General features: G+C 38.8%; 2 protein-coding genes across 3 annotated transcripts in view; one reads left to right on the forward strand and one right to left on the reverse strand.

The window, feature by feature from the left end:
- DCLK2 (doublecortin like kinase 2) overlaps positions 1–23,761 on the reverse strand; it is an 85,528-nt gene extending 61,767 nt beyond the window's left edge. For both annotated transcript variants that reach the window (XM_084286120.1, XM_084286121.1), the window contains exons 1-2: positions 22,915–23,761; positions 10,105–10,439 (exon numbers count right to left, since the gene is read on the reverse strand). In XM_084286120.1, the coding sequence (XP_084142246.1) occupies positions 10,105–10,439; positions 22,915–23,341 (762 nt within the window). In that variant the 5' untranslated portion in view covers positions 23,342–23,761. The remainder of the gene's footprint in view (positions 1–10,104; positions 10,440–22,914) is intronic.
- IQCM (IQ motif containing M) overlaps positions 23,630–26,455 on the forward strand; it is a gene marked incomplete at both ends in the record, with an annotated part of 204,548 nt that continues 201,722 nt past the window's right edge. Inside the window, 1 exon segment of the mRNA XM_084286067.1 lies at positions 23,630–23,914. Coding sequence (XP_084142193.1) covers positions 23,630–23,914 — 285 coding nt within the window.

The following is a 26,455-nucleotide window of genomic DNA, read 5'->3' on the forward strand; positions in this document are numbered from 1 at the left end:
CTCTTATTCTTGTAGCTTTTCAATTTTTCAGAAAGTGTATCTCATTGTGCAGTGAGTACTTGTATCCAAACATGTGAGAACAACCAAAGCAGGTATGCTTCTCATTTTTCTTAGCTTATCAGCTGACGTTTCCTAATTATAATTTTACCTTTTGTAACTAGAAGAGTAAGTAGAAAATGGTTTGTACAGGACAGTATCATTCTGCATATGACAACAACATAGACTTCCTGTTTCTTAGTTAAAAGGAAGGCTTTTGAAAAACAAAATGCCCCCAGCCATTAAAGGTAGTCCCTAGTGACAGGACTAACTCTATGAAACCTGCTTTTATTATCAATATTATTGTTAGTTTTTATTATAATTAAATAATGTTTATTTGAGGGAGATGGATAAGGTGAATCTTCTTCAATTGCAGAGAAATGTTTAGGTGCTGGGCCTACATCCACCTCCCAACAGATGAAGAAGGGTGGTCTTGGATGTTACACAAGAATCTTCCCACACAGTGAGTAACAAGTAAGGATCTCAGAGGCTGGGCTAGTAGCAGGTTTAGAGTCCCCCTCTTATTTTGGAAGCCAACTGGGTTTTGAGTTGAAAATTCACTGTAGTGTGTTTTTGTTTTTTTTTTTTTGCCACTAATATCAGAGCAGTGTATACATTAGAATAAGATGGATTAAGAACCAGTGCAAATGATGAAGTATGTTTGAACAGCACTGTGTTCTGGCTGTTTTCTCTGCAATCAGAGGTAGCTCAGCAAAAGTCTAGATAGCTGCAAGTTCATCGTTTATTTCTGTAATGAGTACAGGAGTGAAAAAAAAATGGAAAAAGGTCTTTTCATTTCCATTAATAGATGTGTAATGTCAGTCATACTCATACTATGTTACATAGCTACTAAATGAAGACAAAAAACCTCCTTTAAAAAAAAAAGTTTATCTGTCTCGTTTAATACCTGTACTTCTCTTCATGCAGTTTTTAGCAAGAAAATTGTTGCACAATATTATGACCAGTGCACACTCCTTATATTAGCATTTATTTCATATTTTCCATAAATTAAGATATAAATACATTGAAGACAGTTAAAAAAGGATCTTCTACTGTGTTGAGAAATAAAGTTCTAAAATAGAAGTTCACGGAATAGAAACTTTCACCTCACACAGATTATTGCCAAAATATGCAAGCAAGCCATGAGAGTTACTTTGGAAATTCCAGCTAAGCGTATGCAATTCACAAGAAGTGTTATCAAACATCCTCATTCATCCATTTACCAGAACACAGTTCTGAATTTTGTAAGGCTTGAGGTTGTTTGGATATAAATGTTTTTTATATCCCAAATCATGTTTTTTAAAGTCCAATATCTCAAAAGTAGAAGATTGAAAAAAAAATGTGCAAAAGGCTAAGTGTTCTGAAAGAAATAAAACTGTATTGATGTGTAAAGAATAACAAACCTGTACCCAAACTTCTAGTTTAAATAGTACATAAAGCCCTCTCAGATCCTACAAACTTCTTGACACTATCTTGGCAACTTAGACTGAACCATCTCCCATGGGCTTCTAGACAGTTTGTGACAGAAGAAAACAGTGAGGTTCTCAATCCTCAAATAGATACATCAGTCCCAAACTAAGAGCAATTCCCTTCCAGTAAAGGAAAAATACCGATTGAACTAGATGTACATTCTTAAGCAGGCATCAGACTTCAAGGGCTATATAGGAAGTAACAAATCCATTGTCTATAGCAACAGCCCCTCTGATGTTAAAATTACAAGGAATTTTATTGTTCATATGTGAAAACAAAGAAGGACAAATACAGAATTGCAAGGACACTTTATGAATCAGATTTTATCCTTTGTTCATCTTCTTCCTCTTAGATTTCCCATAATTATAGGATTGGTTTTACTGTAGTTATGCTTTAAGAAAAAGTAATAGAAAGTATAATTGTATTATAAACTTTACAAGTATACATTAACACAAATGTTACAAATATGCCCTAATGCTTCTGCACATTAATCTGCTGTATCAGAGCTTGCATGGGGACCATCAAAAGATTTCCCTGCCTAACACCTACAGCTCCAGTGAAGTGAAGATTCCTTCCAAATATTCAGAACACTTATGTTTATAGAATAGTTTGTTAAAAGCGTAACTATATAGATTAGAAATAAACGGCACTAGAATATTAGAAAATACTTTAGTACAGCTAATCCAGAAACATAAATCGTATAGTCACATTGCCACAATTTTACAAAGGGTAGTACTCCAATTGCTGAATCAAATGCCCTTCATGAAAGTCACTCTTCATTTCTGCAGGAAAAGGAGGAACAAAAATCTGAAACTTAGTAAGAAAAGCCTTGTAAAAAGTTAGTGTTTTTCCTCCTGATGTGTTTGCTTTACTACTATCTGACACATGGTAAGGATGACTTAAAAAAAGAGAGACTGGAGAGAAAGAATAAGAAAATAAATTTTCTCTGCTACCCCCATAGGAATCTGAAAAGTATCACAAAGCACGCACAGTATATTCTCATCCTCTTCACAGAAGAAGTTTAATATTTCCTGCCTCAAAAAGGATTAGTTTCTTGACTGAGTGAGAATATTTCTACCCACCTAAAAGTAAGTAGATGCAATGTCAGGTAGTCTGCAGTCCGACCAGACATAGACCATGTCCAGGTCTGCAAATTATACTGATCAAAGCTAGCTGTGGTCAGATGTCTGCCTGCGCAACCAGGTAGGCATATTCTAAGGCTCCCTTGCAAAATATAGAGAGAATACGGCAAATACTTCACAAATAGGACCCAATTCCACATTTATCTGTGCTTAACCTCTCTGGTTCAATTTTACTTCCATCTAAATCAACCAGACTCTTACTTTAAAAGAGAAACTGCATGTTCTCAGCATGTAAAAAAAGGGCATCTTCATAAAGTGCTTACAAGAAGGATTCAGGTTCTGTCTCTCTGGTAACAAACTCTTTGTTTTTCTTTAACTAACTGGCTTATTTTCCAATAATTTTACTCAAAACACTGAAGTTATTTTAAATACAAAATACTAGTGCTATATTAACTAGTAATATATTAATAATGAATATATATAGTAATTAATATTACTAGTTGAACTTTAAAGTTAGAGATAAGGACAAAACCAAGAAATGTCTACCCAGACCTCAGTCTAAAAACCTAACTTGCCCTGTATTTAACAAGTTATTTTCTATCCTTCTTTTTTTCTTCTGTATTATACTAGTTCAAAAAGTCTCCCATGATTGCAGTGACCCTGTGCCATATATCAGTAAATAAAATGTCAAGTAAATACAAACAAGTCGAATATTTAAGAACATGGCATAAATGGCACACTTACACAACAGAAGAAAATGGTGGTTGACCTTGTGAGAGAAGTGCTACAAGGACACCAAATTTCACTGCCTGCAGTGAAAACACCATCACCCCTTCCTATGCAGAGCTTACAACCTGACAGCCACAAAGAGGGTCATTACTCCATCTAAGTGCTGGAAAGCTCTCTTCTTTTAAAAGTTGGCTTCTATTGCTTACTTTATTACCTTCTCTTGAAACTACTGTGTTTAAAGGTTCACTGCAAATTAATCAGGTAGTAATATTTTAAACATTAAAGACGAATATTCCATTTCCTCTCTGACAAATCGTGTCATGTCTCCTGACATGAATGTGTTCTGAGTGAGAATGCCATTTTTCTTAGTAATTGGTATAAATCTAGCAGAAAAGTTCATACTTCAAGATTTCAGTATTATCGCTTCAGCATACCTAAGAGAAGCTGACCACCTGAATACAGCCAACCAAGCAGCAATTAGTACAACAGGTCCATCAGCCTGAAGTACAACAGGTCCATCAACCTGACAACCTGAAAGATCTTAAACAGAAAGACTGCTTATAGACTATTATGAACTGGAATAGCGAAAATTCGATCTTGAAACTCTTTCAAATGCAGTTGGTAAATAGCTTTACGATGTAAGGCATAACAGGCTTCTTAAAGGAAAGTTTGAATATTCAAATGTGATAATCGAAGAACTGTTTACTAAAGTAAAATAGGGTAATCTAACTATAGGGAAAAAAAATCCATGATCTCAAAGTAATAAGGGACATGTGACACAAATCCTAATCTGGCATATGACAGCTGCAGAATGAATTCAAAAGATTTTTACCAGACTAATTATCTGTTAATGGCTGGGCTCAGCGGGACACAACAAATTCCCAAGGTTTAGTTTCCAAGTCATGTGATTTGATCGTAGCATGGCAGATGGCAGACAATGACTGCATACCCTTCATTTATTCTAAGAGCTACACACGCCATTTCGGTAACCCAGTGCTAAAATTATGGTAATCACACATCAGCAAATACACGTTTCTGCTGGTGACACCACTATTCTTGCAGCCATTGTTTCCCACACTGTGCAGCATGTCATTTTTATTAAGTGCCGTCAGCTCTTGGAGCGTACAGACAAAAATTGAGAACCCAGTAGGATTTACCCTCTCAGTGGATCCAGAAAGGTGCTGGCAAGTTGGATGTCAGTTTAACAGTACACGCATTTGCTTTTATTTAAAGTATCAGCAGCTTTTTTCAGTTGCCGTTGTCTAATTTAGAAGTGTTAACTTCATATCAGAGTTTGATTTTGCATTCATTTTGATAAATATTCTGTTATTTCGACAACCCACCTCACTAACCCGTTAGTTTGATGACAATAGCTGCTAGTGTTTATATACCTAAACCTTACATCACTGAAAAAGATTAAATTTACCCCCAGTGGACCCCAGCCATTACATTCTCAGTAATGCTATACCACATCCCCAAAGCTAGAGTTACATATCCCTGGGGGAGGCAACATACATTCTCCATGTTATCTGTAGTATATTTTAAATTATTGATTTCCAGAAAGTGTAAGTATGAATACTACACAGATTCTTTGCCACCCTCCTCCTATCCCCAAACAAATTCTAAAGACTCGAAAGCCAAGTTTTGCAGTGCTAGACTTCAGTTATTCCACATGGCATGACCTTAATTTTTTGCACATGCAACAAAGCTGAAGAGCTTTCTCAGCATGACTGTTCGCTGCCAATTTAAGACACTCTTGTTAGATGACGCACAAGATGTTCAAGTTTGTTGTTGGTTTGTTGTTTTTTGTTTGTTTGTTTTTTACTACTTTAACACCACAGGCATCATCATTTTGATACTTCTAAATAAAATCCTTACCACTTCGCATTTTCATTGCTCCTCAAAATGGTAATGATCCTCTGACCACTGTGGTAAAAGCTGTAAATACTTTCTTGAGGTAAATCTTAAACCACACATCATCTACCTGTGGCCTTTGTGCTGCTACATTAAATGAAATTGCTTTAGGACGTATTCCCCTGCATGATTTGTAGGTGGAAAAATGTCTCTATTTTCATATTTAGGGTATTTTTCAGATCCCTACATCTATGACAGGGCACAGTTAATTTCAGGTTAGTTTCGGATAACACTGCCTTCCATAAATAACCACAGATGGGAAAACTTCTATATCCATGGATGAAGGCCAAAATTATCTCCTCTGAGTACACCATTTCCTCCTTCCCTCCAGCAATAAATATCCACTGCTTCCAGTTCCGGGCCTTCCGACTGAAAGTCTGAATAAAAAAGAAAAATACTGTGTAATGGTGTCCATAGATGAACTCATTTCCTGCCATACAGGCTTCCACAACGTTAGGGCCTCTTTAAGTCTTTTTTTTTTTATTTTTATTTTTATTTTTTTATTTTTATTTTGAGTATTATGAGTATTTTTCTCATACTCATAAGATTTGTATCCTGCACCCAGCAGGCTGACATCTCTCCCCTGTTACTCTCTGAAACAATTGCACAAGCCCAGCTTCCCCTAAATCATGTTTCACTCCAAATGCTACCACCGGGTTTGAACTTACCCTAAACCTTGCTGTATGAATTTTAATAGGAGATGCAGGTGCGTATAGGTAGACATCTTAATGCTTACTGGCGTTCAGATTTTTATTACTTTGTCTTCAGCTCAACAATTCTTCCAAAGCTGTGAACAGCCTTTAGTTAGAAAACACTCAGTTGAAGCGGAATTTTCAGGAACCTCAGAGACCATTAGACCCCATTTATCTACCCCACAGAAAGGCAAACTAACTCAAACTGCTCCTGAGTGATCTCTGACAAACCCATTCTTAAAGGAAAAATATAAAAAAGAAAGTAAAACAGTAAAATCACCTCTTCATTAACCTGAATTTAACAGTGACCGTTTGCCATGGAGTTCCTCTAGATCTGATGGAGCTTCAAGCCTTTACAATCTCCCTACTGAACCTTTGTTTCAGTTTGTAGGTAAACTTGCCATCTCTGATGAGTATCTTAACATCTGCAGTTGGTCTGTTCGAATTTCCCATACAAAACAAATACAAAATTCAGTGTTCAGAAGCCATTATCTCTTTACTAAGAGATTTCAAACTTGTCACGGGAAAATAAAAAAACTGAGTATGATAAGCCTGATCAATTCTTCCAACTGTAACATGTTTTCATTAATTTCCCATTTACTTTTAATGAGTCCTTTATAAAAAAAAATTTATCAGAAAATTAGGGAGCTTTAGGTTTCAAAGAGAGCCATCAGCATACTTGTGGTTCATCAGGAAAAGAATTTCAAAAAAAGGTATGTTTTATCTTCAGCATGTTCTCAATGTTTTAGAAATGGAGTATAGAAGAGGTGGCTCATCCATCTCTTCAATCCTGTTACATGTTTTCATACATACAACTGCAACACAAGGCAAGCTTGAGAAGTTACTATCTTCCTGAAGTGAAGATTTCATTTTCTTTTAGTTGACAATAATTTATGCTTCAGAGCTCTGTACAGTTTTTGTGAGTTTCTCAAAGGAAATTCACCACCACCGTACTCTCAAAAAATTAGTAGGTAAATTACCATTATATTGCTACCCTACACTTCACAATAATTGTAACTTTAAGCTTGTTCATCTTCCCTTTGGAGATATGGAAGGGTTAACCTCCCAACTGCAGAAGCTGCAGTGTGACTGTCCTTGCTTCACAGTAGGGAAGTGACAGATTCCAGCAAAGAACAGAGGGGAAAAAATGCAGCCAAGTAAGGAAAGCACTCTGGTCAGGCAAATACATTAGGCAAACCTCAGTGTCAGAAGCACAAAGACTGGAATGGCAGAAGCCAGCCTACAAAGTTAAAGCCTAGCTACTGTGAGGAATATTTTTCCTTGCACAAGCCATCACAAAAGTCTTATCCATTAGAAATTATCCAATTCAAACGTTAAGACAAAAGGAATCCTTGTTTATGTTACAAAGTCTTTCAATTTAAGGGTAGATAATTCTCCATCTTCATTCAAAACAATCAAAGAAAAGATCCAACATTGATATTATTCTCTGCTTTACTATTACCAAGGTCTTGTTATAGTAAAGATTAATGAAGTCAGATGAATATATAAAACTTATTCTGTAGACATCCTTTCCATTGTACTGATCAAAATTAAAAAGAAGAGTTTGTCATAGATCACTGGTTTTGTGATTATTTCTTACTACCCATATTAAATACTTCAATGGAAGGCAAAATTTTCCCACAGGTTAATGAGAGAACATCACATTCCCTAATAACCTAATAAAAGGATACAACTTTTATACATGCATGTTTTATACATTTTATACACTTGTATTTCAACATAAATTCCATATTAAACAGGAGACACAACCTAAACCCACTGCATCTCATGAAAGGGAAAAAAAAATCTGTATTTCTTCAGAGATAAAAGGGAGGAGGCAGGCAGGGAGGGAACCCTGAGAATCACAAGAGCTACATTTATAAGATCCTGCCATTTACAAAGTGCCTTTTTTTTTTTTTTTTTAATGGTTGCCTTTCAAGCTGTGCCAACAATAGGATGAATATAAAAGATCTGCCTCCCTAGCAGATTTAGAAGAATAAGCAATTACCACATTAGAGAAAATAGGCTCAGAAATTTCCACCGATTGGTAATTGGCAGCAAAGCAACTCTTTATTTGCCAAACTCCACAAAGCCCTTGGGCACCAAACTCTACATATACCAGCAATGAACAGAGAAAGATGAAAAAAAAATCCCAACAGGGCTCAGCCTTCAGGAAAACAACAACAAAAACCTCCAGAAGTCTCTATCCTCTAAGAGAAGCAGAAGGACGCTCTTATAATCAGGGTGTCTGAAGTCCTGGGTAGAAGACCTGTACCACATGATCCTCCAAAATCACAATTACATTGTGGTTGTACAAGGAAAAGCTCCTTCCTGAAGCCTAGCTGGAAGAGCAAAAGTCCTTTCTTCCGAACATGTGTAGGTTTCAACATTTATGCACTAGCACCACTGAAACATTTTACACAGACATGAGTATTACGGAGCAGCTACTCACAGTGTGAGTACTGCAGGCTGCTCACAGTGAGAACTAGGGATTTCTCTATTCCGAGAAGACAGCCATCATCCACCATGGGTGACATTAATGTGTACGCAACATATGTGAAATTTAATGTACGACTGCAAGTTAGTTAATTTTATTGCTCCCTGATGTACCACTGCAGCTACCAAATAAATGCAGACGGGTGAGTTTCCACGGTATCAACAATTTAGTAGAAGAAGCAAATCTGAACTGAGACTCCAAATCTTAGCAGTTGCCTTTCCTGACTATTCCCAAATCTTTTTTATCTACTTGCTGGAGAAAATTAAAATCTCCCTGTATAGGACAGTAACAGAAGAATTCTTGGGTAGAAGAGACTAATTTCTGTATTATAAATATCCTCAAAGCTATCTTATAATGAATTAAATTTAACATGACTAAATCACATTTCAGGACTTTTAAAAAGAAAAGCACATTCCTAGAAAAGATTCTCTTGTAGCAAATTTCATTTAAAATAAAAGTATTAAAACTAAAAAGCATGTTATAGTGTCAAATATAGCAAATCAAGAGCCTCAGTGATGTATTTGCCTCGCTATACTTAATACCAGAGAACAGAAGTAGTTGTTTCCAAGCATTTGATTATGAAAGGCGTATCCATAGCACACAGAATATAACTTGAGAAAGACCTCATGTTCAGATAATAATAAGTGCACTTTTTCTATGATACATTTGCTAGGAACTTGCAACATAAGAATGTGTTCTTTAATGCACATTATGAAAAGCTTGAGAATAAAAATTCCCAACTCTCCATATACAAAATTACAAGTTTTACTAGTACATGCAAACATACAGGTATGCAGATGTGCAAAAATACCTTCTGAATGAGCAAGGATCCTAATATTTAGTCAACAATACCATAGCCCAGGTATCAGATATCAAACATGATCTGCTTTGCAGCCTGTGCTGTTGAGGTCCTGCATGAGTGTCAAATAAAAGCATCAAGTATCGAAGTCCTGCACCGTGAAGAACTGAGCCATTCACTTGAATGATCAACAGCCAATGTATTACTGACACTTCTATCCAGTGCAGCATAATATTCTTTGGGTCTCTCCTTTGCATTTCCGTGTTACAATAAAAGATCTACTTTATCATTAATCCTGACAGCATGTTTTTGCAGCAGTAAACTAGAAGTAAAACCAAATTTCAAAGACATGAACCTCTGAGATACTAATTTCACATAAAATTATTGACCTTCGACAATCTTGGTTAGTATCTCCAGGATGACATTCCAATACCTTTGTTTCTTAAATACCAGTCTGTGGAAATGAAAGGGAAGGGGACAGCAGTATTTATTTATTTTTTTTTTATATACCACTCAGCACCTCATAGTAGTCTGAAAATATGACTGCTTCTGAAAACACACGTGTATTTTAACAATTTACTTTCAAATGTTTCAAACTGTATTACTGAACATAATCAAAAAGCACTTGGTTTAGCATATGAACAGGTTTTGTTTTTTTCTTTTACTTAACCTGGTAAATTTCTTCTGCAGTATAGACATTTTTTTTTTTTTTTTTTAAGATGTTCATATCTGAATAGAAATTTCAAGAGTTGCAGTTTACTTAATTTTCCTTATTCAGAAGGAAGTAACACACATCCAGTAACAAGAATTAAAGCTATAAAATCAAAGAAGCTTATTTAGATTAACTCATAATTATTAGATGTTCACAGCAATTTATTCTCCTACCTGCTTTCCATCCAGCGTACAGAGTCTCTTGACTACACCCGAATCTAACTTAATGGCTTCTGTGATGTCAGTCAAGACTTGTTCGAAGGAGTGAGCAGTCTTCTTGTTCAGCAGAATTCTCACAGCTTTTCGTGGTTTTACTCCACTCCTAATAACAGTCACCAATTTGGGTTTAATGAAATCTTTACTCTCCTTCACTTCACTCTTTGTGGATGTCAAAGATGTCAAGGATCGAGTAGATCCAGTCCTTATGTTCACGCACCAGTTTGGATTGACATTCTTGGTATAATCAACTTTGCGATATGGTTCATTGGATGCACATACATAACTTTCACCTGAAAAAAAAGATGGCATTTTCTTAATTTAAGAGGTTTTGCAGCTATTTTTGCCAATTTAAAATGATAACAAATTTGTCAGAAGCAGTGACTTTCCTGTGTTTCAACTGCAGGTCATTTTAACTAAAGGACAGTAAATTAGAACTCTGTCCAGACAATAATCTCACAGAGTGGTGTCAACAGGTTTCAAATGACTTTTGTTTAAGCAATAAAATGCAGTAAAAGATAACAAAGAGGTTGAAAATTTTTCCATTTCTTTTGGATCATAATTTCTGACTGCTAAGTCATTTTGCAAGTGATTAAATTATTTGAGCTCACAAGATCAAATGACATTAAGATCATTCTCCTGTAGCAAACATGTGGGTCCTTCCCTATATATTCCTCAAATACATACTTAAACATGTGTACACACACACACACCTGTTTAATAACAAGTTATTTTAAAAGCAGCAAGTTTTAAGAGAACAAAATTCAAGCATCTCAATGTCCTTGTCCTGAAAGACACATCAGTCTACCAGCAGTATGTATACACTGCCTTTCTACCAAAGATACACTGTTGAAATGTAGTCACTGCAACATCTTTACACCAACAGCTCCTACAGAGGCCACAAGACTACAGGACTAAGAAAGCGCAGACTTCCCCATTTTGATTTATTCCCTGGTTCAAAGCCTGCATCATTGCTGCTATCACCTGAATAGGAAGAAGGGATGTGAGAGAAAAACATCAACAAAATACAGAACATGTTACTTATTACAGACAAGTAATACATACCCTTGCATCAAATTACCTAAAGAGAAACAACCAGGATGCAGATCTAAGGAGTCTAACTACTTTTCTCCATCTCCTAACATAACACAAGGCTAGAGACTCTCCAGCTTTCTAAAGCGGAAGGTTTTCTTTCCAAACTGCCATTTCTTGTTTAGTACAACCCTTTTAATATCTGCCAGCAATATGCAGACCATGACAAAGAACACCTTTAATTCTGAATGTTTTTTTTAACCTACACCTTTAAGGGTTCACACAATGACTTCTAAAGACTTTCTCAAAGAGGCAGAGTGCTTACAAGGCTGGAAGCACCGAATGGTACAAACTTTCCACACTGGCCAGCACACCCTGCCTCTAGGCAGAAGAGCTAACTGTTGCTTAAAAACCTTATACTTTTCTGAGAATAAAGCTTTGTGCTGAAGATTGCTGCTGAAATAAAACAACCTATAACATACTGCAACAAATATCCTATATATACACTGCAAAAGGAGCAAAGAGTGCTAACATCTGTTGGACAGTACTGTAAAAGGTATAAAATGTACACCTATGTCTAGTTATACACTAATGGACTTTTAAGCAATGCTTTTACTTTCAGGTCTGTTGTTTGGAGAGCTGATCTTGCTTAAAAACCGTATAAGAGCAGGATAGCAAACTACTTTCAGACCCCTTAAGAATTACTGTAGTCTGAAAGATGTTTTCATGCTCCTTTTTTCCCATACCAATTACTGCTGTCTAATTTATCAAGTGTTTAGACCTTCTTTAAAGTTTACTTGCTGTATTTGAAAGAAAACAATGAAGTTGTTGTCCACTCAATGAATGAAGTTAAGTCAAGTTAACAAATGATTCTGTTCAAGAAAGTTTGGCAGCCAGTTCTGCTTCCACAAGCATCTGGGATGGTTCCCCTCTATGGTACAAGGAAACAAGTTGGTGTGAGGTTTCACTGGTGCCACTGTCTTGCCTGTGTCCTTCGTCTTCACACATCCCCACCATTCCTCCTCCTATTCAAAGATCAAATGGTGCACAAAATGGGAACTGATACAGACAGACTCCTTCTCTTCTCCCCAGAAATGAGAAAGAAAAATAAATAAACTGCTTTCAGCCCACAAGCTCCTTGAATGGAATATCCATATATCCATGCACCCACATACTCACACCAGCACTGCCCTACAGGTGGTGGGTGAACACAAAAAAAAAAAAAAAAAAAACAACAACCACCAATGCACAGCTCAGGAAGAAGTGTGTTGGCCTAGGAACTTATATTGCCACAGAACCACACAGTAAGTTGCAACAAGTCTGTAAGCAATCCAATTTAATCACTCTGGTTTTGAGCAAGACACTGGATTAGATGACCTCCAGAGGTCTCTTCCAAACTGCATTACCCTACCGTTCTAAATAGGTGGAGAGCTTCTTCCAGCAGCCTGAGCTTCCAAGAGACATTTCTCTACTCTATCCTGTTAGTGTGAAATACCACTACATCCCTACACCCGCTAAGATTCAAAAGATTCCTGATTATTTTCAGAATAATTTCTAATGAGCCACAAAGCTGTCTAGCTCTAAACATGGTGCTGCCAAATAAGAAGTATCTCAAAGAAGCTGGTGGTTCTGATTCATGCCAATAGACTTATTAACATTATAACTGCTAAGGAGTTACACAGACAACAGATGCAGTATGCCTTTGTTTTCCTTTAAGTCCCAAGATTTAATTTTTACAGACATCTATTTTTACTTTAAAGTCAGTTAACAGGAACAGCCTCTTCACTGTTGTTGATGTAGAATCAAGATGCAAGTTGAGAACAGGATACCAGATTCTGACTGACAGTATATATTGAATAATAAAAGAAAGCCTCAGAAATCATTTTATTCTCCTCTCTGTGACTAGTTTTTTGTGTGATATAGAACCCTCAGGATATGTTTTTCCAATGTTATATGCTGAACTTTTTGTGGATACATCTAGCAAGTGGCTTTGGGTTGTTTTGTGTTTGTTTGTTGCTGGTTTTTTATGTGTGTGTGTGTGCACCTGCAGATTTTTAAGACACTTAAGAATGCTAATTATTATTTCCTCATACAAAAAAAAAAAAAAAAAAAGGTACCTTATGTACCTAGTATTATGTACCTTATTCAAGATACATAATACTAGGTATTCAACTTCGGATTGTCCCTGACATCTCACAGATGTGTAAAGAAATGAGAATATCCTGTGCATGAAGATATCTTTCTAAACACAGAAAGTGCCTCTAGCATCTCAAAAGTTTTCAAATAAGCTTCAATACATGAAGTCACCTATTAAGTCAGAGTAACCTCTGAAGTACTGACTGTAGATCAGTGCATAAGGAGTTAAAGTGTAGCAATCAGTACCACAAAATACCTCAAAGCTCACCACCATTGAGAATGTTCAGAAACAAATCCTTTCAAACTAGAAAAGGATGAATATCCTCCACCATTCAAAAAAAAATAAAAAATCAAAAACACAAAACAAGATACCTAACACCCAACAAATAAGCAGTTATTATTAGAACAGGAAAGCAGTAACAGCCTTTTCCTGTAACACCCTGATTCAAAATAACACTCTGCACTTTTATCTCAGCAATCACCATGCATTGAAGGCTAAAAACAAAACAAAACAAACAAAACCAAGAAATGCTTTCAAGATAATTCACATTTAAACCTCAGAGCTGAAGTTTAGATTAACAATGCTGGAAAACAAAATGATGACTATTCAGAAACAGGATCTCCAACTCAAACTGTTATACGCAAGTAGTAGAGGTAGAGAACAAGGAGACTCTCTGCTAGATTCACCAGAGAGGAACCTCAACAGCGTATTCTAATGTTGTCTTTTACAGACACACACATCCTAACAGAGTATCTTCCTAATGCTGTCACCGAACGTGACCTACAACCTGTCAAATCATATTTCAACTCGCCTTTGAAAAGCAGAAATTCTTCTTTTATAAGATCGTCAGTCAGGACAGACTAAAAAAGATCTATATTTACTTACAACAGTAGCGTAAAACATCCTTGTTCCTACTGGTTCCTTTGCTTGAAGCATGTTTAAAATGAAATTTCCTGATGATCTGAACTTCAATACCCATTTATTACGGATTTCTTATTTCTTATACATTAAGCAGGTGTCTTAGTTTTCTTCTTTAGATGGAAAAAAAAGAAAGTGCTTTTAATTAAAAATAATGCAACACCTTAATAGAATTAATTTCAAATAACTCCTTTCAGCTGCATTTAACCAAACCTCAATGGGAAGTACTAACCATGTTAGTTTCTCAAAAAGCATATCTGGCAAAAAGTTTCCCATAACTGGCAGACAGGGGAACAGACTAACTACTTGAGAATTGTAATGACCAATCTGTCATTTGTTATGTCTTTTAAATTCCATCCTTGCTTTCTTATATCAGTCATAAAAACTAAAATTAGTAACACAGGTTTTTACATGGAAAACAAATTTTACTACTACACCTGCAAGGCAGGCACATATGGCATTATGGCATATATGGATTAGAGAACACGCGAGAGGAAAACACATGAACTGAGTGACTTGCTTTGTTTGGAATTTAAAAGAGAAAGGATGTTTAGATACTAACTTCAGTAGAATAAAATCTTCTAATGATTTCACCACAACCAGGACCTCAGCCATAGTTTCTAAGTTCTACTGAGAACCTTGCAAAGTAGCCAGAAAACCACCATAAATAGAACATAATTAAGAAACCACTTGTTACATGCTGCATGAAGACTGATTTTCCAGGAATGGCCCACTCTAGGAATTAACCATTGATTTGGTTGGGTTAACACAGTATCCAACTGATTATTCAACAGAATAAAATATTTAAGGAAGAAAAAAAAATGGCGGGGTAAGCTAAATCACAGCTATAAAGCTCACTACAGGAAACTTTCCTAGAGAATGGTATATTCAGAAAGCAAGCCTAAGAAAATCACCTCTTGATGAACAAGCATTAATTTTAGAACATTGCGCTATTAAATTGTTATTTTAGCCACCCTTCCAAGTACAAAATGTATTTGCATGTCTACTGGCAAGAAGCTCCACATAATTTGTAAAAATGTCTCACATTATATTTTTTAGATAGAGAAACCTGCAATTGTAACGTTGCCTACAGTATTTGTCCACTGCTTTAACGTACGACCTGATTTTGAATCTGCTTGGAATTAATTTCAGTATAAATACACACTTCAGATAATCTTCACACGCTCCCAGAAAATCTTTGTTAAGCTGTAAAATACAGCACTGTTTTTTTGTTAATTTTTGGTTTGTTTTATTTAAACCAAATTGATTTCAAATATTGTTAAAAACATAACAAATCAATTTACAGTTCAAATCATATATACAAGTGAGTTTGCTGTTTCAGTAACTGCCTTAAGTGAGACTTTCATGCCTCTAACCTAAATATGTATCACCTCAATTACTAAAACAATCTTTTCTGAAGCTTCAGTGGCATTTTGAGCAAACTGTAGCTTTTAAAGTAATTTGCACGTCAACTTAGTAGGTCTGCGAGATTTAGCTCCACACACAGGAATAAACAATATTTCAAATATTTTTATTACTGACTTGGATACAGTCACATTTATGGTTTGAAAGCCCACTTCCCATTTGAAACCATCTTGAAATATTTTAAAGCTAATGCATACTAACCTTAACTGGCACCTGCTAGTAGCAATTGCACTACTGGAAATAAATAGCACATCTTTGACTTACAACATTGACAGGAAACAGTCAGGACCCTTGTTTTTCAACCAGATTGTAAAGTTAGTCACCAGTATTAAAGAGGTGTTTGAAGGTAAAAATGTAAAATACGGACTAATGAAGTAGAAAGATCTATTAAGCAATATACACATGTGTATTTTTTCTTTTTTAAAGAAAAAAGGCAAGAATCAAATACACAGGTTACAGCTGGGGCTTTGAACCCAGCCAAACTACTCTACAGCAGAAAGCTCAGCCAGACTGCAGAGCAGTTTTGGCAGAGGCATGAAACCTCCTTTTAAGTTGGCATCATAATTTCAGCAGAGCATATGTGCCACCCATCCAACGCTTCATGACAGTACCCCGAGCAAGCTAAAAGTGTCACTTCTTCAATGAAGAAATCCTGCTACCACCAAAAATTCCTCAAATGGGGCATATGCTAACTCAAAAGGAATAACATCTGCTGACATTTTGAGTCACAATATGATCAACAAATGGATTAAGTTTACTTCTGACTCTGTATCTTATTGACACTAAAAATAAATAAATAAAAAAAATAGATAGACATGAAGTATTGCCTCTGAGCAAGGAAATACTACCTGCCTCTTCATAATTTACCTGCACTGCTTTAGTAACTAGGTGGACTGCTATTCAAGAAGCAAGACCCACATGTGTGCAGCATGTTTAAGTCCATGGTAGAAGGATTCCAGTTTCAGAGTGGACAGACTAAACATAATATTCACCATTCCCCCACCACAGGAAAGACAGATGACTAACAGAGAGAACGGATTAAAAGAGAAAACAAGACTATATTGGTCAATCCAACTGACAAACAGCCATAAACCATTATTTGCCTAAATACTGTTTTGCCTACTTAAAATCTTGTCCAGGAAAGTTTTCTTTTGCCATCTGCTTCTTCTACACTGTTATTCACAGGAAAGTTATCCAGCTCCTTTCAAAACATAAATGCAGTGATTTAGGAGTTAGGGTGTAAGTGAAATCTCCAAAATTCAGCCATGCAATTTTAGGTATGGATAGAAAAAGAGAGATGTATCTCGTCTTTTTTGGATCACAAGTGTACATCACTTACAAAAAATGTACAGTTTTGAGGAAACACAGCTGCCTTACAGCTTGAGGTTCTTCATGGCACAAGTTTTATGAGTTGAAGCCAACTTCAAGACATTTTAAAATATAGCCTAGAAACATTCAGACATACTGTCTTTAAAAACAGTGTCTGCTAATGAATGACTTGCAGATATTTCATTTTCTTTAGCATTAGATTAACAAAACAAAAAAGTGCATAAACCGTTTAGTGGGGGTTGTAAGGAAGAACAAGATTTTCTGGTTAGTGTTTTGCAAGGTGTGAACAATCACTATTGTCTTTTAAGAATCACATAAAGAACTGTTTTAAATGACACACTGCAGAACAGAAAATGGCATAGCTGACATGTAAAAAATATCTCTACAAAAACAAAACAGAAAAACAAAAAAAAACATCATTTTTCTTCATATTTTTAAAAAGTGTTCCATTTTGGAGCACATAAGACAGGGCAGGTTTCTGAGTACACATATAACCATCCCACATCCCTCATCATCTTTTGGTGGAGCTCGTTAATTTCAAGAGTGCCAAAAGTTGCTTGTTCAGTATAACGCAACAGTTATTAGGACAACTAACTTTGCAACTTAAGGATCACAGCAGAGCACCCTTTTTGTGTTCTGTGACACAAACCTGAGCAGGTTTCCAGAATAATGTATTTACGGCATGTATAAAAGGCCTGATCTAAAAATAAAACCTTCCCTTTTATGAAGGATTAGACTTTATTTAGATCTTTCTTTGCTTCATTTCTCTCAAAGGACTTCCTTCCTCATCAACCTCTTACAATTCTTTTACTTTCATGTCACCTCCATTAATCCTGTATGGGTCACCAGCATTCCTCATCTAGAGCATTTACGTTCCCCATGAACCGTTTAAAACCTGGGATGATGGCAAGAATTGTAGCAGATGACTAGCTGCTCCTAGTTCTCTTTTGACTTCAGTTAGTCAGGAGGTTCAGATGACAGCTTCCTACAGATGACAGCCTTCTCTGAATCACAGAGCGGTTGAGGTTGGAAGGGACCTCTGGTCCAACCCCTCATCTCAAGCTTTCTGAAAAGCTGTCAGAAGACAGTTAAGGGCACTTGGTACCAACCCTTATACCATGTGCCTCCTCTACAGTAAGCAACTCTTCTCAGGTAGGTTACACTTCTCCCCTCCCTGAAAGTAGGATATGCACAGTGGTGGGACTATTTGATTTTGTTGGGATACAACAATTACATCAATATTTCACATCCACACCCCATTGCTCCAGGACTAGGGAACTACAGTGCTTTGAACATATAGTCTGAAACATGAACGCTTTAATTTTTTTAATCCCTTTATCCTTCCTTTTTATCCTTCTTTGTTAAACCTGCTACAGTTTTTCTGCCTTTGTTTAAAGTATTATAGCTTTTGTCTTTAGCACAGGAAGGCAATCATATCTTTTTCAACAAGCAAAATTACAAACTGCCTAATTGCTGTTACCATCTGCTTGCCCTGACAAGAGGAAATATATTCTTTACCTAATATAACAGTGTACTGAATAGAATCTCAGGTACTTAAGTAGGATTTTTAATTTTTATGTAACAATTTGTTACTACATATTTCATTTTATGTAATATACAGTGAAATGATAATGATCTCAGGCAGAAGGTACTTGGATTGTTCCATGTTTGGTTTCAAAACATTCTTTGACCCTGGGGCAGAGCCCATTTCCATAAGGCTGCTCCTGCCCTGTGCTGCACATCCTAGCCATGTATAAGGACTGCCTTGCTCTTAAACTTTTTCAATCTCTCCCCAAAGACTTTCTTACAGGTGCGTGCTGACTCCAGCTGTGCAGACAAAACTACCAACATTTCAGAAGGACTGTATCAATTAAGCATTGTGAAGAAACAAACACTCTAGCAGTGCTTCCTACCGAAGGAACTAGAAAAAGTCCCTATCACATAACAAATCGTGACTTTTCTTTTCCAGAAAGGAATCTATGGTTGCGTTCCTCTCCCAAAACCCAACAAAATCTCCCAACTTTGCAGCAGATCTTAACAACCAGGAGACTCCACGTTTTTCACCTCAAGACAATCAAACCATAGGACAGCAAGACAGGGCATGACTGGTATCAATGTAAAACAGAAACTTCAGCACTGAAGAACTGCACAGTTCTTTCTACTACCACAGTGTTATGTTTTAGACAGCTTACATTTTTAAAGAAAACTGAAGGATTTAGACAAATAGTTAATTAGCTGATTTTGGTATAGAATAGAAATGAACTATTATTCCATTACTGTTATTGAAGACATAAAATTGTGCAAGCAAACTACTACCCAAAAGTGAAGTATGCAATGTCAGACAGTGGAGTTGCATAACAAAACTAGAAGACATTCATAATATTCCCAAACCCCATCCCCTCTCTGGATCAGAAAGAGCATCAGAAGCCAACACTGAAGTTCTTCACTCATCCCATTCTAAGAAAGCAATACAAAGATGTCAAACACATGATCCATAATGTTCGTTGATGTACAAGGGGCTAGAAACATAAATGAAATTTGCCTAAGACTGGACCAACAGAATATGTTTGGGTTTTTTTTGCCTGTTAGATCCAGTTAAGAAAAGCAGTATGATTAAAATGAAGCTTGTTAGTTTTCAATAAAAATGTGACCAGATCACATTTATTACCATGACTCAATCTGTAATATTTGAAATCTACAATACATCTGTGCATTAGATATTTTTCCTTTTAGAATGGTAAACAGTAAAACAGACTGCCAAATACACCCAAATCCCCCAAAACATGCATCAGTGACTCAATTCAGCCAGTCTGGACTATTACAATATAGAATCTGATACTGCCAACTTTTGTATCTGAGACAGACACTAACCTGATAAACAGCTAACAGGCCTTATAGAGGTGCCTGCAGAGGCACATCAGTGGCCAAGAACAACACATGTAGGCTCAAGTTGGGGAATCACAGAATCACAGAATTTCTAGGTTGGAAGAGACCTCAAGATCATCGAGTCCAACCTCTGGCCTAACACTAACAGTCCCCACTAAACCATATCCCTAAGCTCTACATCTAAACGTCTTTTAAAGACCTCCAGGGATGGTGACTCCACCACTTCCCTGGGCAGCCTGTTCCAATGCCTAACAACCCTTTCAGTAAAGAAGTTCTTCCTAAGATCCAACCTAAAACTCCCCTGGCACAACTTGAGCTCATTCCCCCTCGTCCTGTCACCAGGCACGTGGGAGAACAGGCCAACCCCCACCTCGCTACAGCCTCCTTTAAGGTATCTGTAGAGAGCAATAAGGTCGCCCCTGAGCCGACCGATTAAACTGAGAAGTTTAATACTGATCTTGTTGGCTTGGTAAGGGTGGCCAAGGACTCACCTTTTGCTCTCTTCAAAGAGCTACCATTAATAAATCCGAGCTGCTGTGATTCCATGTACCCTTGCAGTAGCACTAATGATATATAAGCAAACTAGCCAGATAATTAGGCATTGTGTCAAGTAGCCATGTTTGGTCTGGTGTTCAGCCTGTAGTTGGCATGTGTAACAACACTTTAACATTCCCTTCCTTTCTGAAAATTAAAAAGCGACACAACAAAACACCATTCAAAACTATTTCTGGTATTGCAGTTCAAGAGTTTGCATATTACCAATCTTCAAGTACTTGTTAAAGAGCAAACATTCAAGCTTGATGTGCTGCAAAAAAGTGAACTGTAAAAAAGAGGAAGCAAGCAAGGAAGAAACAAACAAACAACTCACCCTCTTCCAGGATCTCAGGAACAAAAAACAGCTGGCAAAGAATTCAGAGAATTTCAAGGAATTATGGATTCCCTGTTTGCTTGCTTTCTTCCCATCACTGTATATGGCGATTAGACTTACACTGGTAAAGTTTTTTGGGATGATAATTGGAGCACATACTAATCCAATTATAATGCTACAGGATTTTCTTAAGATTCCTGAGAGTTGTGTTGGTCATGGATAGATGACTAAGTAATTAGGACTCTTTTTTTCCCTTTTATTTTACACAGAAAGTATGTAAGTGGCATTTCAGTTGTGACATTTGCTTTGCTTTATTCTTCCAGTGAAAAACAATGACAAAGGTCACTCTTTCAATGTATTTGAGAGACAGGAAGTCAGTTTCTGCTTTCAGTTATTAACTTAAATAGAGTTGTGAGACTATAAACTGCATTTACACATCTGTCTAGCAAGTCACTGCCTTTTTTTTAAAGCCACAAAAACTTAAGAAGCATTCCTTCTGCAACATTTTATAAGTTGCCCCAAGTTATCATTAGTTTATCCAAGTTTTCCTTCATCTCATTTTCTTACCATCCTCACACCACTCACACCAGCTTCTTCCTTTTTTTTTTTTTTAAAAAAAAAAAAGCTATTTCTAAAACCACTGGCTGTATCACGGAATAGTTTTCTGGTTGATTTCACATTTATTTTACCACCACAGAGTCAGTTTCTTACTCTGCAATCATTTCATGTTTTCTCTGTTTTGACTGCCTTATATATATAGTTATATATATAGAGAGAGAGTTATATATATAGTTATATATATATATATAACTGCCTTATATTGGATCAGGGACAAGGAAAGTCCTCAGGCATTGTCACCACCATGAAGTGCACTTTTCTTTTTTTTTTTTTTTTTTGAGTTGGACCTTCTTGATGAAGCAAATGCCAAAGCCTCTCCCCTTTTGCATCATCTGGCATTGCTCATCAACAAATTAAAGATCTGCAAATCAGCTACACCTGGCATATAGGCCCACTGGCTGGAAGACTGCAGTATACATGAGATACCTGAGGAGAAACATCAAGTGCAAATCGCTTATGGGCCTTACATTGTGCACAACAGGACCAACACATTTTAAAAGATAATTTGTATAACGCTGAATTTAAATTATATTTTAAAATATCACAAGAGCACACGAGAGAAGTTGCCTTAGCTAGAACATGCATGTATCCACTGGAAACTTGGCTTGTTGCGTACGTGTGCCTGCAGAAGCCAAGCAAACCTATACGCCTACTTTGAGGTATCTTGTCCCACTCCCAGATATGGCGCCCCAAATACACCTGAAATATTTTACTGCTTCAGACTTAAAAGGAGCTGTGGATTAAAATGGAAGCCACACAACAGGCTTGCAAACACTGCAAGTTAAGCTGGAAAAAAAAAAACAACTCAAAACAACAAACATTCAAATCTTATCTGCTCCTTGTCCACATAATTCTCATCGCATACAAAGAAGAGGTGTACGTTTCACTCTGAAGTAGCACTACTGGCCCCATTTGGAAAGTAGTCAAGTACTGCTCTACTCACACTTGCAAGGTCTATGTAATCGCTGCAGCTAACTTCCATTATCAAAAAACACCGAGGGCCAACTCCAAAAAGCATCTGATTCTTTAAAATGCTGTTGTAAGTCAGAAAAGGTAGCTAATTCCCCTTAAGAACACGGACTCTGATCATGTTTGAAAATGGGACTTCACACCAGCTTGTTTTAGCAAGTGGGAGGGTATAAACATCCCTTTTCACAGCACAGGGGCTTTCTGTGGGAAAGCTTAAGCCACCGTGAGGCATCAGTGACAGCGTAGTAACAGCTAGGGAACTAAATTAACACGCTTCTCTCTCCCACAAACGGCGATGACTGCAAGGCAGCCAAGAACTTCCCTGCGGATCTTGGAGACGAGAAGTGTCCCCGCTGCCTACCCACCACCACAGCCAGCCCCCCGCACATGCCCCTGGGTCCCACTGAGGACACGAGGCCTGCCCCTGCCTCAGGGCCCCTTTAGCCCCCCAATTTCACCAAGGGGACCCCCTCAGCCCCCCAGTCTCACCAAGGGGACCCCCTCAGCTTCTTCGAGTGCCCGCAGCCCACCGGGCCCCATGCCACCTCGCCACAGCAGGCAGGCCCACCAGCCACAGCCCCCTCACCTTCCAGCAGCTCGTCCAGGCTGGTGAGCTTCTTGCTGCCGTCGATGGTGTAGATGGTGCGGACACCCTGGGGCAGGTTGACGTTGTCCGACAGGGAGCGGGTGAGCTCGGCCAGGAGGGCGTCGAAGGAGCGGAAGCGGTCGGGGGAGATGGCGTAGACCAAGCCCTTGAAGTACTTGTCCCCATTGCGGTAGAAGCGGGCTTTGCGGGCTTTCTTCTCCGAGCTCAGCGCCTGCAGGGTGCGTGTCCGGTAGAGGCTGCAGTGGGCGCTGTGCGCCGGGCTGGGGATCAGCCCGTTACCCCGCGGCCCCCCGCCCGAGCCCGAGCCCGTGCCCGAGCCCGAGCCGCCGCGGCGGGGCCCGGCGCGCTGCTGCCTCTTGTCCCGCTCGTCGAAGTGCTCCAGCTCGATGCTGCGGCTGCTCGCCATCGGGCTGCCGAGCCCCGCCGGGCCCCGCGCTCGCAAGGGCTCCGGCCGCCTAATTCAGCATCCCCCGCCGGCAGGGCTGCGGCCACCTGCCCCGCAGTCGCTGGCTCCGCCGCTCGCCGCCGCCGCTCCCCTGGCACACAAAAGCATCCCTCACGCCTCGGCTCGGCGCCTCCCGGCGAACGGCGGCGGCGGCGGTGGGGAGGGAGGGAGCGAGCGCACGGCGGGGGGCGGGCGGCTCGGGGGAGCCCCGCGGCCGCGCCTCCGCGCCGTGCCCATACAATGCGGAGGATGCCGGGCGCGCTGCTCCCCGCCTCGCTCAGCCCCTTCCCTACCGGGGAGAACCGGTCCGCTCCCGGCCCCGCCACCGGCCGCCAGACAGCGCGGGGAGCGCCCGGGTCCTCCCCGGGCAAGGGCGCTGCTCGCTCCCGCCGCGCACCGAGAGCAGCCGCCGGCCGCGGCCCCGGCGGGAGGAGCGAGCGGCGGCCCCGCTGCTGGCGGCCGCCGGGCCCTAGCGCCGGGCTGCCCGGCACGGCACCGGGACTGCCCCCGAGCGGGGAGGGGGTGATGAAGCTGGTCGGTCACCTTACTGGGTCGCTAGGCTGAGGCTGCAGGCTGCTGTGTTTTCTGTGCGGGCCTCCCGCAGTGCGTGAGCTCCGCAGAGCTCCGCATCCCTGTGGGTTTTAGTAATAGGGCTAGAAGGGGTGGCCTGGGTTGAACCAGGTTGGCAATGAGGAGACATTTCTTCTCAGAAAGAGCAGTCAGGCACTGGAATGGGTTGCCCAGAGAGGTGGTGGAGTCGCCGTCCCTGGGGGTGTTCAAGGAGAAGTTGGACCTGGCGCTTAGGGACATGGTTTAGTGGGTGACATTGGTGGTAGGGGGATGGTTGGACCAGGTGATCTTGGAGGGCTTTTCCAACCCTAATGATTCTGTGATGCTCTTCTTTTGATTGTGGATACCACCATGGCCTCCATTTACCTACCCGCCAGGTTTCCTGCTCTCTTAGAGGAACCAAATCAGCAGTAGCCCAGTGATAACCTCCTCAAAGGTAACCTCCTAAAATGGCTTTAGTTCAGTTTCCCCACGTGGCTTTTAAATATTCCCTATGTTGCTCAAGTCAAATTTACTGTAGGTAGAAATGGCCTACAGATGCATCGAAATGGATGCAGGTTCAACTTTTATAAATAATTTCATTTAATTTTCAACTAACACTCAACATATTTTCTTGTCTTGACATAATGTGTATTTGAAAACAAAAGGTGCTTACAACTACGTACAAGTTTTCACTTTTTTTTCAGGTCTTTCTCTTTCTTTGAGAAATTGCAGTTTTGGTACCTCATTACAGGTGGTTCTAAAGTCTGCTCTTTTGTCTAGGTCCCATAAAAACCTTTGTACATTCTTTATACTACTAACTCAGTGTCAAAAGGAGGTACTCAGTTTGATTCTTTGTGTTGCAAGTGTAGGTTCGGCATGTGGAGCTTTTCTATACAAAAAATAAATTGGGAACTGAAAGACATACAGGAGAGGTTTATGAAAGTCCTTTTCACACTTATGACAGAACTTTGTTTAGTAGAGAGAGACGTTCTACAAAGCTTAGATGTGGTTTTGTGTCTGTGAGTAGTGGAAAAGACAAAAGATTTGCTTACCTGTTTGGTTTTGTTTTAGTAGTTTTGGAAAATAACTTGCCATACTTCCTATGGATATATTATTTTTCACTTCTCATATTTTGAAGTATCACTAACTTAAAGCACTATCTCACCATTATTGCTGGAATTATTACAGAGTGGATTGAATATTTAGCTACAATATTCCTAGACAATACAAGGAAAATGTCAGCAAATCTCACTTTTTCTTGAAGTATCAACTTCTGTGATGCCTGGAAAGTTCCACAAGCAAAGGGAATTGATGAACCGCAGATCTAGATTATCCCCTTGTGGTAGAATCAACAGAAGGAACTGAAGTAGTTTTGTTACAGATAGGGCTCAGACTACTGAAAGCAGAAACACAGACCATGCCTAGAAACTACAAGAGTCAGTGAAAACTTCCTAGACTGCTTCTGATGTGTGGTTTGTAGTTCTGTTTTCAGGCAAAGTTAGAAAGTTTAAACTCATCTGACTAACTGCTCCAAAGTGGATTGGTGTCAGCTGTGAGGCTGCATTATTCCAAATACCATTTAATGGTACCACATTTCATGGGTGTGTTTCACCTTTGTGGTTGCAGAACAAGTCAAATTAATCATTTTAAGCCTCAACTGAATATTATTTAGACAAACTTTTTTTTTTTTCTTTTCTTTCTTTTTTTTTTTTCTTTTTTTTTTCTTCTCAGTTTGCCCTAAGGCAGGCCACAAGAGCTCAGGGACATTTAACCTGCCCCCTCACACACCTTCTGTCTCTTACCAGCTGTTAACTATTGCCCAAGCCAATCTCCTACCAGCTGTTAACTATTGCCTACTATCTGTGGTGTAGTGCTCAACAGGGTGTAGAGGATTCATGCAGGCTAACATGTAAAACATACATGGGAATTAATGTATTAACTGTGGCAGTGACTGAATTTAGGTTAGGGAGTTCAGTGTCAGGACAAACAATTTATTGGTTTTGGGCTGCTTTGCTGGGTGGTCATTTGCAGGACGTGCTCTGACTTCTGCATTCTGGAGATGGGATGAGGGGAGTTTTATTTCTATAGTAAAGTAAAACTAAAAGGGAATTCTTATACATTTAACCAGGGAATTTCCCTCTTCAAAGGGAGTCCTCACTACAGACTGTTTTATAACATCTGTACAACCACAGCATTTTATAGAGCATATAAACAAGAAATTAACTTCTGGCCTCTAAAACTCAACTACTGTGTTAAAAGGCTATTTATGGCTATTGCATGTATAACGGAGAGCTGCATGTGTAACTGTTGAAGAAATGCCTGGTGACACCTGAAACATGTTTCTACAACTTGTCTTCTTCCTTTTCGGTTCTCTGCAGATATTGTTTGTATTTTTAATAAGCTCTCTAATATCTGTGTGGGATTGGTGCTTCTATTCATAAATGTGCCTTTTCTTTGCCACCTCATTTCCCTTAAAGAGCTGTCTGTAGTCTAACAGATGTTCTGAAAGAATTTCAGAGGTGA

The sequence above is a fragment of the Netta rufina genome (assembly GCF_964035555.1).
Source record: "Netta rufina genome assembly, chromosome: 4".
NCBI classification, from domain to species: Eukaryota; Metazoa; Chordata; class Aves; order Anseriformes; family Anatidae; genus Netta; species Netta rufina.